The sequence below is a fragment of the Octodon degus genome, unplaced genomic scaffold (assembly GCF_000260255.1).
Source record: "Octodon degus isolate 3935 unplaced genomic scaffold, OctDeg1.0 scaffold00178, whole genome shotgun sequence".
In the NCBI taxonomy this organism is placed as follows: domain Eukaryota; kingdom Metazoa; phylum Chordata; class Mammalia; order Rodentia; family Octodontidae; genus Octodon; species Octodon degus.
Genome location: NW_004524754.1, coordinates 233,965 through 246,502, shown reverse-complemented (window position 1 = coordinate 246,502; position 12,538 = coordinate 233,965). Strand labels below are relative to the sequence as shown.

General features: G+C 46.1%; 1 protein-coding gene across 1 annotated transcript in view; it reads right to left on the bottom strand.

Moving 5' to 3' along the window:
• Positions 1 to 8,806, bottom strand: part of Lpcat3 (lysophosphatidylcholine acyltransferase 3) — a 39,058-nt gene extending 30,252 nt beyond the window's left edge. The window contains exon 1 of the mRNA XM_004643514.2: positions 8,548 to 8,806. Within this exon, the coding sequence (XP_004643571.1) occupies positions 8,548 to 8,698 (151 nt within the window). The 5' untranslated portion in view covers positions 8,699 to 8,806. The remainder of the gene's footprint in view (positions 1 to 8,547) is intronic.
• Positions 8,807 to 12,538: the final 3,732 nt, after the last annotated feature.

Here is a 12,538-nt window from a genome sequence, read left to right as displayed (position 1 = left end):
CAAGCTTGGCAAAGCACAGGGACCGCGGTTCGTTCCCCCAGCACCACATGCCAGCCAGCCCCGCCCCCTGGTGGGCTGAGCTGGCCACACACACACAATAAATAAATGTAATAAATAAAAATAAATAAATAATTAAAAAAAGAAAAATAAAAGAAAAAAATAAATTGTAGTGGGGATTGAACCCAGGGCCTCTACAAGGAGCTACATCCCCAATCATTTTTAAAATTTTGAGACAGACCCTCCTCAAGTCACTAAGTTGCCTATCCTGGGTTTAAATTCTGTGATTTCAAGCTCTGTTCCCTGGGGCTATAATGACAGGCACGGACTACCACGCCAGGCAGGAAAATGTTATATATATATATTTTAATGTTATATCGCTCAAAACAGTTGACACAAAAAAAGGGAGTAGACTGTTTAATTTGTTTTGTCTTCTTTTTTCAATTGCTTCTCCTTTTTTGCTTCTTAATTTCTGATATATTTCTTTCTTTTTTTCTTTTTTCTTCCAATTTTACAAGCATATAGCTGGTAATATGAATAACTGGCTGGAAGACAACACTGTGCATCACAACAAATACTATGAAATTCATATTACTTTGTTAAGTGAAATTCTGTATCACTCATCATTTTTGTACTCTATAAAAAAAAAAAAAAGAGGAAAGATGGAAATACTAATCAACTCACCTATCAAAGGAGTTCAGTATCACCTCATCTGAAGGCAGATGGTGAAATGACAATGAAAGATAAAAGAATGGTGATCATGATTCAGTAACAGGATTAAATAACAACAAGATTTTTAACAATAAGGTGTCAAATATGAGGAACTACTAAGCCATAAAGAATTTGGGAGTGGGCTGGGGAGATGGCTCAGTAGAATAAGTGCTTGCCTGGCAAGTGTAAGGTCCTGAGTTCCATCCTCGGTACGGCCAAAAAAAAAAGAAAAGAAAAAGAAAAAGAAAAAGAATTTGGAGAGCTTTATTCCAAGGACCAAGCACAATGACCTTTCACAAAGCTTTAAGATCTAACTGGTGCTGTTGGGTGTGGTGGTCAATGCCTGTGATCCCAGCACTGTGGGAGGATGAGGCAAGAAGATTCCTAATCCAAGCCTAGCCAGGCCAGTTAGCCAGATCCTGTTTTAAAATAAAAGGGCAGGAACATACCTCAAAGTGAAAGCCCTGGGTTCACTTCCCAGTACAAACATAACTAACCAACCAACCAAAAAAATCTAATCGGGACATCAAGTATTATAAAATAGATGCATGAGGAAACACACCCAGCTTGCCACACTCTAGCTGTAGGGTAGCAAGTATGACCAGCGGGTGTGTCAAAAGGCCAGTTCCTGGGTGGCCTTATGAATCTGGTGTGTCTCCACTGCCACTGTTAGTTCTATGCAATCCAATGAGCAATGGTCCTAAACTTTTCCAGAAGCCCTGCATAACCTTCTAGAAACAGGGAACTTTGATGACTGCATGGTTTTAAAAATTCATATAAAATCTGCATTCTGATTTAAACTACTGCTGCTTGCTACAGATTCAACGTAATTATTTAGCAGATAAACCCCTTGACCGTCCACCTCCTGTGCCAGTACAGCTGGCCTCCGGGCCTCAGGGAAGGGGAACGCTGTGCAGCAAGCCCCCCTCCGTCCACCAGCAGACTTCTCAACGACTCTTCCAGGATTGCTCTGCTATTCTAGCTGAAGTGGATTATTTGCTGGTCCTCAGATTTTCCCATGCTTCCTGATCTCCAAGTATGTCCTCATTATTCTTTGCAGCTGGAGAGCTCCCCCTCCCATCTCTCCCTGACTAGAATCTTCCCAGCCCTTTAAACAGAAATCCCACGGCTGGAAGGCTGCTCGGCCTCAGAGGAGGGCTTTCATGCCAGCAAGTAATCTCCTGGGCCCAAATTTATACGTGGGTCTGTAAAGCAGTGTTTCCATTTGACAATAAAGTTATGCTAGAATCCTTCACACTTTCCTGGCAAGTGCAAAGGGCTGAGTTCAATCCCTGGTTGCGCAAAAAAAAAAAAAAAAAAAAAAAAAAAAAAAAAAAAAAAAAAAAAAGGCTTCAGATGATAATGAAAGGTGTGGCTATGAATCAGAACAGAGACCTTTAGAACTGGAAGGGCTCTCAAGAGCCATCTGAGATGAATCTCCAGTGTTATAGCTGAGGTCTTTGGGTCCTGCTTTATATCATGGTCAGAAGCCCCATTTGCTTACCTAATGTTATTTAATTTCCATGTTGGTTAGCTTTGGTTTGTTTCTTTATATTGTGATTTCAATGCTACCTGAAGTCTTCTGAAGTGAATAATGGGCTTTTCCTGAAAAGCCAGTGGTGACGCTGGTCTCAAAGGAACTAAACTGCAGGCTCTCCTTTGATTTCAAAGGTGGCTGACATCAGCGTTGCTAATTCTGAATCTTGGGCCTGGCCAAGACCAGGAGTGCTTGAGCTCCGTGCTGTGCCACCTGCTCCACTTGGCAGCTCTGGCTGTGGAGGGAAAGGCATCACCTGATCATATCTTGGTTTAACCAGAAGAGTAAAGAGCAGAAGGTTATCGAGAGTGCTTATCTCCCGCACTCTACAAACTCCTCCCAGTTCCAACATGCAGCTCCAGAGCATGGGAGAACTGAGTGTGCCTTCAGGCAAGGTATTCAACCTCTACAATCCTTAATTTCCTTTTGTATAAGGCAGATAGAGTAAGCACTGTAATTATCTTATTAGTAACTGGCAGGTTTGGGCAGGAAATTGCCTGTGGAGCATTTATTTAGGACAATGTTTAAGCAAATCCTTAATAAACAGAAATGCCAACTACTATTATAAGCACTAAGAGGTAGCACAGCCTGGGATGGTGGTGCACACCTCTAATTCCAACACTCCAGAGGCTAAGGCAGGAGGACTGCTGTGAGTTCAAGGCCAGCCTGGGCTAAATACTGAGTTAAAGGTAAGCCTGAATTTCATACCATGACCCTGTTGCAAATAAACAAAAGGTAGCAACATTAACATAAGTAAAGGTGCCAGGGAGATAGCTCAGTGTATAAGCGCTTGCCTGGGACGTACAAGGTCCTGAGTTCAATCCCTGTACCGCGAAAAAAGAAAAAAAGAAAAAAAAATTTAAGGAAGGGTCTACAGGGTGGGTGTTCAGGATCTCACTAGTAGGACTCAGTGATCTGCCTGTTTACAGCCTCCCAAGAGCTGGGATTTTAGGCCTGAGCCACCATGCCCAGTCTCAAATGCCATCTCAGCATGCCCCCAGGGTGATGCCAGCTTGCAGGCGCTTTAATCTGCGGAGCTATTTGGCCAACCCTTACTAACTCCTAAGATTGCAATTTTCTTTTTTTTTTTGTAGTACTGGTGATTGAACTCTGGACCTTGCGCTTGTCAAGAAAGTGCTTATGCTACTGAGCTATATCCCTGGCCTTTTTTTTTTTTTTTTAAATGAAGTCTTGCTTTGTAGCTCAGGCTGGCCTTCTACTCACCATGTAGTCCAGGCTGAACTCAAACTTTCTGTGATCTTTGTCTCAGCCTACTGAGTACTGGGATTACTGAGTACTGGCTCCCAAAAAGTGGATCTTTGGTCCAGCTTCTTTTGTGATTTCAAAACTAGACTTCCCAACTCTGTACCTTCTTGGAAATGCCCTTGCAACTGGAAAAATCCCAAACCAGAGCATTACCTGGCATTCACTAATGTCTAACCTTCCTCTTGACCTCAAAACTGAAACAAAACAAAACAAAACAAAACAAACTGATGTGATGTTTGCCTTCACCTGAGAATATGTAATTTTTTTTTCCTTTTTCTTTGTGGAACTGGGGATTGAACTCAGGCCCTTGCACTTGCCAGTCAAGCGCTTATTCTACTGAGCCATCTTCCCGGCCCTGTAATATGGTCTTTTTAAAACAAAATTCTGGGCCAGTGAGATAGCTCAGTGGACTAAGTGCTTGCTTAGGCAAGTGCAGGGACAGGGGTTCGATCCCAGGCACCACATGCTGCACCAGCCCTGCCCTCAGGTGTGCTGAGCTGGCCCTGAAACAAGACATGGTGGTGCATGCTTGTAATCTCAGCACTGGGGAGGCTGAGACAGAAGGATCAGTATGAGTCCAAGGTGCAGTGACACCCTGTAGAAAATACATTAAAAAAAAAAAGAAAAAAATCTTATTTGGTAAAGGGTGTTGCTATACAACTGGCACTGTAGGTAGTACTGGGGCTTGAACCCAGGTCCTTGTGCTTGCCAGGCAGGTGCTTAGACCGCTGAGCTATGTCCACAGCCCAGTTGTAATCATCTTGAAAGGAAATTTCAGTCTGTGTGAGAAGGGGAAAGAAGGTTCAGAGGAAGGACCATGAGGCAGGTGATCAGGGCAGGTGGATATGGCCTGTCAACTACAAAGTTTCAGAACCAATGTGCTCCCAAACCCGTGCAAGTGGAGCCAGACAGTGCTAGAGCTGGAGCAGGTTTCTAATAGATGGTGCAGCTGATATCAGCCTGAGGTGTTGGGGGGGGGGCAGGATAAAAGCCCCCCCAGCTGCTGAGCTCCTGGCCCCCGTGTGCGCTCCTTCCAGTGGTCTGCTCTCACTCTGCAGATCATGTTTCTTTTCCTACCTTTAATGAATACAAAACCTTGATACTGTTTCCACTGGTCTTGATCTGTTTTTCTTTCAGGACAGAAAAAACCTAGAAAGCACTTCTGGGAGGGGACTCCAGTGCCCCAGACCAAGGGAAAAGCCCTGTGGGTGAGCCCCGAAGGGGGGATGGCGCAGCAGAGCCTGGACAGCAGCACTCACAGAGACTCGGCCTCTTTCAAGACCTGACAAAGGCAGGGCTTGGTGGGGCAGGACAGTGAGGAAGACCCTTGCTTAAGTCCCACACTGTGGTGGTGAGGAAGGGGAGATGACCTGAGACACCACTTGGAGGTTGTGCTGACAGAACTAAAGTGACCAGCATGTGGGGGAATGGCAGGGAGGTGACAAGGCTGACTCGGGTTTTTCTTTTCTTTCTTTGGTGGTACTGGGGATTGAACTCAGGCTCTTGTACTTGCCAGGGAAGCGCTTATTCTACTGAGCTATCTCCCCAGCCCCCACAGACTCTACCTTCCAAATCACTCTGTGTGCCTAAAATCCTCATGCTACTCTCCTTTTTCATCCTCTCAGTCACCCTAACTTCCTGCCAGGATCACTGTTTCCTCTTATTGGTCTCTGTGCCTTGCCTAACGTGACATCAAACCACCCTGGGCTCCATTCCCAGAGCTGCAATAACCAAACCAAACCAGTAGCCCCAATGCACCTCCTCATCTGCTGGAGGGAGAACTTCCAACCGTGGTCTAGAGCAGCACACCCTATGGCTCAGCCCTCTCTTGCACCACTTCCCTACTTGAGTCTCCCCTTAGCCTCTGTGCCGAGTACAAGCTCCTCATGCCTCACCTCCTGTGTCCTCAGCTAGGTCTCAGAAACCTGAGCAACTCCCCAAGTCCAGTATTTACCAACTGTCCCATCTGTAAGCCTCATTGGACTTTCACTAGGGTCACTGTCTCCTTATCTCACCCCTCCCCCACCATACAGAGTCCCAGTGTAGGGGTCTATTTCCCATTGTCCTTACCCTTGTGGGGCCAAGATTTTGGTTTCATCTGGAGTAGGTACATTTGAATTAATTACTTAGTTACTTAATTTGTTTATTGAGACAGGCTTTCATTATGCCATTCAGGCTGGCCTTGAACTCGTGCTAAGCATGGATTATAGAGTCTCCTTCCCAGCCCCCCTGTGATTTTTAAGACCTCAAGGAAGGAGTCAGCTTATATGGACCACTGTACTGGAGTATTTTGGACAGCCAGGGTTATCTATGAAGAGGGTCTGTGTGTGCACATTTGTGTTAGGAGGGGGTCGCAAGAAGTTTGGCAGAAGGGTGCCAACGATGCATTTTGCTGCGCTTTCTGGCACTAGCAAATGCTAGTAGAAAATATCTTCCTTTCACCAACCTGGCCCTCATCACTCCTTAACAAAATTAATAACATGAATTGTTTCAAATACATTCAGAGGCTGGGTGTGGTGGCACATGCCTATAATCCTAACACTTTTGGGAGGCTGAGACAGGAGGATCACTGTGAGTTCCAGGCCAGGCCAGGCTACACAAACCTTGTCTCAAAAACCAAAAACAAAACATTGCAGGTCATGAAATAAATTTTGTGGGTAATAAGTAATACAAAAAAAAAAAAAATAGAGCAAATATTGTTTTCTGGAAGGTTTGAAATGTATGTGTACACATACACACATGTACAATGTCACTATGTAAAATGTATTTCTTACCTAAGGTTTTAGCCAAAGGGAGTTGAAAGTGAGTGGCTTAATATTGTGCCCCACTCCAGGACCGGCACAAAGAACTCTAGTAGACAAAGTAAAATGTTAAGCAAATATTGATGAGACTACTTGATTAAAAGTTACTTACACTTGGCCTTATGAACGATACATCTCTTTTCTTCAGAGATGCTTTTATCTCAAATAGATCTCTCATCACTGGAAAGTAAAGCTAGGCTGGTGGCGCATGCCCGTAAGCCCAGAACTCTAAAGGCTGAGGCAGGATGACTGCTCTGAGTTTGAGACCAGCTAAACTACACAGTGAGAACCTGGCTCAAAACAAACAAACAAACAAACAAAAAACCAAACAGCCCTCTGACAAAATGAGAAGTACTGTGAGTTACTGAAGGCAATGCTACCCGAGAGATTGAGGAAATAAGGGGAAGATAGAAAGGTAGAATGGTGATGGGCTCTTAGCGCTTATCACCTTGACGACTGACAGTACTAGGAGAAAGGTAGGGTACAGAGAAAACCGGCCTAGTCAGCTGTGCGCCCGCTACAGTACCCAGGAGTGCATGCGTGGTGTCTGATTACACTGGCACACAAAAGACGACAAGGGCCAAATCCTAAATCCAACCTTAGCTCCATTCAACAGTTTGCCCTTTGTGTTATGTTCTTAATTTATAGTTGAGAAATCAACAGTAGGCTTCCTTCCTAATGAATACAAACATTTCATTACTGATCCTAATTCCAACAAATAACTGAGTCAGAGCAAGGTTCAAAGAGCAGGAAGTTCCAAGCTGGTGTGCTACAAAGAACTCTACCTAAATGGGGAGCTCATAAATTTGGGTTATGTCTGGGTGACGCTTTGCAAATAACACAACTGAAGATCCTTTCACCTCTCAAGTTCTCACAACTCTTTAAGATGCAGAAAGGCAACCTTTATCTGGAAGAAAAGGAAATAATCTTGCTTTGATATGTAATAGACAAATGAGAATGATATCCAAGGCTGTTTAAAAATGAATTAGTGCCTTCCCCAGGTAGACCAGGTTAATACTCTTCAGGCTATTATGTGTCAATGTCTCTACTGAGTACAGGATAAACTCCAAACTTCTTCCTGGCATTTAAACTCTGCCACACCTGTCTAACCTTATCTCAGACTACTTATGGTTAGGGCCAGGGAGATGGCTCGTGGAATAAGTGCTTCCCTGGCAAGCACAAGAGCATGAGTTCAATCCACAATGACATGAGTTCAATCCCCGGTTCTGAAACAAAACAAAACAAAACTACTTATGGTTAAGATCTCTGCTCCTGTCTCATTCCTCTTTTCTTACCCCTTTAGCTTAATTCTTCCCAACCTCACTCTTCTAAACTAAAATTTTACAACCTTCCTAAAAACTGCCCACCACTGAAATCACCTATTTACCATCTGTGATTTTAATCCTAGTACTCCTACAGGGGTTCACAGCAATAATTCTCCTTATTTTAGGAACCCAGATAAGTGGCTTGTCTAGGTTCCCACTACCTGTTAGCAGCAGAGAGGTTGGGTCTGATTCAAAGCCCACATTAAAAACCATGCAGTACAGATGCGGTTTGAAACAAGAAAGCCCATAAACCAGTTATAATACAGCTTGTTGTGACATAAATTGAGACAGCATATCTTTTGAAGCATACGGGTAATAATCACTTGGAACAGCATGGATAGTTTCAAAAGGGGTTGTTAGTTCTGTTTCCTAAGCACAGTATTACAATGATATCCCATGGTCATGACTGGGGTGGCTAAGGATTAAAAAAGCCATATGGTTTAAGAAGTAAATTTTAAAAACGAAACAGAAAAGAGATGAAAGTGTAACAGGCGCTAGGGGTGCACAAAATAGCACAGGGCATGGAATACAGGACTTGGGAGGCCCCCCCCAAGTTAGGGGGCCTGCGCCTGCTGATAAAGCGTGCATGCGTCGGGTTGTTAAGAACAGACAGCAGTACACATGGCAGCCCGAGTGTAACTCAAGAACGACGTGAAAGACAGGTCATAGGGACGCCACGGAGCACGGCTTGACAAGCAGGCAGGCGCTGAAAGAGGGGCCAGAGGGCACAGGGGGTCGCGGGGAGAGAGGTCCAGAGGGCACAGCGTCCTCACTCTAGACAGGACTTCTGCTGGTGCCTTTTGGGGTTCACGCCCGTGCCCGACACAGCCCTGCTGGGGAAGCCCTGTCCCCATTCCCCTTAGATTCCTAGGGACCCCAGAGGGGGCAGACGAGGCAGGAGGGTCCTTACCCAGGAAGATGGAGATGATGAGCCGCAGCGCCTGTTCCGACGCGCCCAGAGACATCGCCAACTTGTTCAAGCTCAGCTCCTCCAGCCCCGGCCGCAGCTCCCAGCTCGGCCCCGCCGCCGTCCCCACGTCCCCCTCCACCACGGACGCCATCTTAACTGCGGGCGGCCCCCAGGGACCCCCGGCTCCCAGCGCCCCGACTGTGGGCAAGTCGCTGGAGCTTCACCCCCAATTCCGGCCGGGGACCCGCCCACGGTGTGCGCATTGGCCGTGGGCCCGCCCCGGCCGCCGGACCCCGCTGCCGATTGGTCGGGAGGCGCGGGGGTGGGGCCTAGCGCGGCAAGGTAGGAAGCGGGCGGGCCCGGGCGTTTGTAAGGCAAAGGTGACACGGGCCGAGCGTGACAGGGGCCCGCCTGGCGCGGGCGGGGCCTGGAGCTCGGACCGCAGCTATTGGAAAAGGTCAGAGCGTGTGGCGCGGCCACCGCACTCCCCAGCCTTAACCGCCCGCGGGCGGCGTCGCTGGGGGCGAGAGTCCGGCTGGGCGCTCAGCGCTGCTTTCCCATTGGCTGAGAGCGAGCAGGCGAGAGTCGAGGCGGGGGGGTAGGGGGTTGGGGGGGTGCCGCCCAGCGCGGGGTTACTAGCGGTCGCCGGCGCGCTGGGGTCACTGGGGCAGCAAGCGAGAGCGGGAAGCCGGCGGCCTCGCGCGCGCCCCCTACCGACCCCTTTTCCACGCGGTTTGCCTGCGTCGTCGCTTTGCAAGCGCTCTGTTCCCAGCCTACCTGCAGTTATCCCCAGTAAAGCGCGGCCATACCCCCAGAGGCGATTACATCAACATGTGCTTTTTTTGGTTTGTGCTGAGGGTTGAATCCAGAATGTGTCTTCGCACTGAGCCACATCTCCATTTTCTATTTTTTATTCTGAGATGGGGTCTCCCTACATTGTGGAGGCCGGCTCCAACTTTTTCTTTTTGGTTGTTGTCTTAATTTTTTGAGAGTTTCAATATGTAGTCCAGGCTCCTGGCTTGTAGTCAGGCTGGGTTCCTTCTCAGGGCGACCCTCCTGCATCAGCCGCCAAAGCGCTGGGATTCCAGGTGTGTACCGCCTTACCTGGCTGTTGGCTCTAAGGTTCTGATACTCCTGCCTCAGCCTCTCAGTGCTGAGGAGGATATGCCTATTTAACATTTGTTGTTTTAATGAACAATTAAACTAATCGTGTCACCATCTTAGTAATATATATTCATGATAAAAGTTCAAACAGTGGAGAAACAGGAAACAAAAAATAAGGGGCCTTGGGGCTGGTGAGATGGCTCAGTGGTCGAAAGCACCTACTTAGAACAAGCTTAGCAAAGCACAGGGACCACGGTTCAATCCCCCAGCACCACATGCCAGCCAGCCCTGCCCCCTGGTGGGCTGAGCTGGCCACACGCACACACACCCCAATAAATAAACTTAAAAAAAAAATAATAAGGGGCCTGGCAAGCGCGAAGAGTTCAATTCCTAACTACCCCCCCCCCAAAAAAAAAATCAATAAGAGCCTTTTCTCGCCACATTGTTTCCCATTTTGACTTCCTACAGGTAACCTCATTTGGATTGCACTAAAAAAATGTGCCAAGCACTTTGCCTGTGCCAGGTACTGTGCTGGAGTATACAGAGTCCAACGGAGTCCAGAGCTGCGAGGACAGCACGTGCATACATAGCCCCATTGAGCGTGCCCATGCAAGTCACACCTAAGCAGAAGGCGGAGGCCCAGCGCTTTGGGTGTGTAATCAAAAGAATGTCGTGTACAGTGGCAGCTTCTGCTTCTATGACATGTTGTAAAGGATATATATCCGTATTATTGTACTTAATTTGACTTGCAACAGGATGATACTTTTTTTTTTTTAATTTATTTTGTGCAGGGTGTCACTCTGCAGCTCGGACTTGTAGTGATCCTCCTGTTTTCAAGTCTCCCAGCGCTGGGATTATTGGTGTGTGCCACTATGTGGGATTCAGTCACTGGCTCGGCGCCTGGGGGCGGGGGCAGGGGTGTCTGTGCTTGCTAACGTAGGTGCTTAGTCTGCTGAGCTAGCTTGCCAGCCCATGGATGATATTTTTTATTATGAGGTCCTCTTACGTAGAAGGTGTGGAGAAACTGAGGAACCTGCTAACTTCTTTTCCCAGTAAGTGGTAGAGATTCTTTTCTTCCTCTTCTCCACCCCCAGTTTCCTTCCCCTCTTCTCCCTCCTCCTTTTTGTTTTTTTCCTTTTCCTTATTTTATTCTTCCCCTTCTTCCTTTTATTTTTAGACAGGGCCTCACTATGTAACCCAGGCTGATCTTGGAATCTTAGTGATCCTGCCTCAGTCTCCCTAGTGCTGGGATTACAGGCATGTACCACCATCCCTAGCCTAAGTGGCTGAGAACTTTAAACCTATGCATGTCAAATTCCCTCCAGTGGTTTTTTTAAATTTATTATTACATAATAAAGCTGATTTTGTTTTGTTTCCATTTTTTTTTTTTTTTTAAGAAAAGGCCTATGTAGTTCAGGCTGGCCTTGAACTCAAGTATGCAGCCCAGGCTGATCTTTTTTTGAGGGTAGGGGTGGGGTCAAAACATTTTAAAGTATAAATTCACTCATATAGAGTAGATAATTCCAGAATTTGGGAGGCCGAGACAGGAGGATTACTTCTAGTTCAAGGCCAGCCTGGGCTACATAGTGACTTGAAGGCCAGCCTACACTGCATAGTGACCTTAAGACATTAAAAAGACAGAAGCAAGCTGTGGTAGCACACATCTATAATCCCAGCACCCAGGAATCTGAGGCAGGAAGATCTTTGAGAGTTTGAGACCAGCCTGGACCACAAAGAGCTCAAGGCCAGCCTGCACTGCGTAGTGAGATTCTGTCTCAAGAAAGAGAAAACAAACACAACAAAAAGAAAAATAAAGAATAATAAAGAATAGTGTAACTCACCTCTCTTCCCCTTGGAGCAACAAACATCAGATAAGCAGTTGAGGAGCTGGGTGCATGCCTTCCTGCCATGGTTCTTGCTTTCAGAACCAGTAGGGTAGATACATATCTGTAGCTTGTGCTTCTACATCCTTCTCCCTTTAGGACTGATAGATCTGCTGTAACATGCAGATAGGAAGATAGAGAGATTATGTACTTAGACTGCACTGAGTCAGCAGGTCCTTGGCCCGTTTGGGTATTGCCCTCAAGTGTTTTGGTTTGTTCTTTTTCTCTTACAGGGTGTTGGGGAGTCAACCCAGTGTCTGCACATATTTATGACTCTAAAAGTTCTTAATCCCTTGCCTATTTTATACTATTTTATAATATATATAAAAAAACCAATGTGTAGGAAAAAAAGGGGACAGTGGGGAGATAAGTGCCTGCCTGGCGAGCAGAAGGTCTTGGGTTCCATCCCAAGTACCAAAAGCAAACAAAAACCAATGTGTATTACAATGAATTTATTATTATTATTATTCATGTACTGGGGATTGAAGCCAGGGCTTTTGCATGGACCTTTATCCCCATTCCTTTTTTAAAAAATTAGTTTTTTAGTTTTTTGAGACCAGGTCTTGATAGGTTGCATAGGCTGGGCTTGAACTTTGGTACTCTTGCTTCAGCCTCCCAATGCAATATTTTATGCTTAACATTTTTTTTTTTGAGCTCTATTAAGGTTCTTTTGTGTGGCTCTAATCCATTCATTCTATCTGGGTTGTAATATTCCACGCTTTGAGCCAGGCATGGTGGTGCATACCTGTAACTCTAACACTCAGGAAGCTGAGACAGGAGAATTGTTATGAGATTCAGGTCAGCCTGGGCTACATAATCAGCTCAAGGCCAGTTTGAGCTATATAGTGAGATCTTATCTCAAACAAACAAACAAACAAACAAACAAACAAACAAACAAAACAAAACCACATTCCATGCTATGATCATGTTTGTATAATGACTAACTGCCCATGAGGGGAAAACTTTCCATTGAGGAATTCTTGTTTCCTGTTTATTCCTTCTTA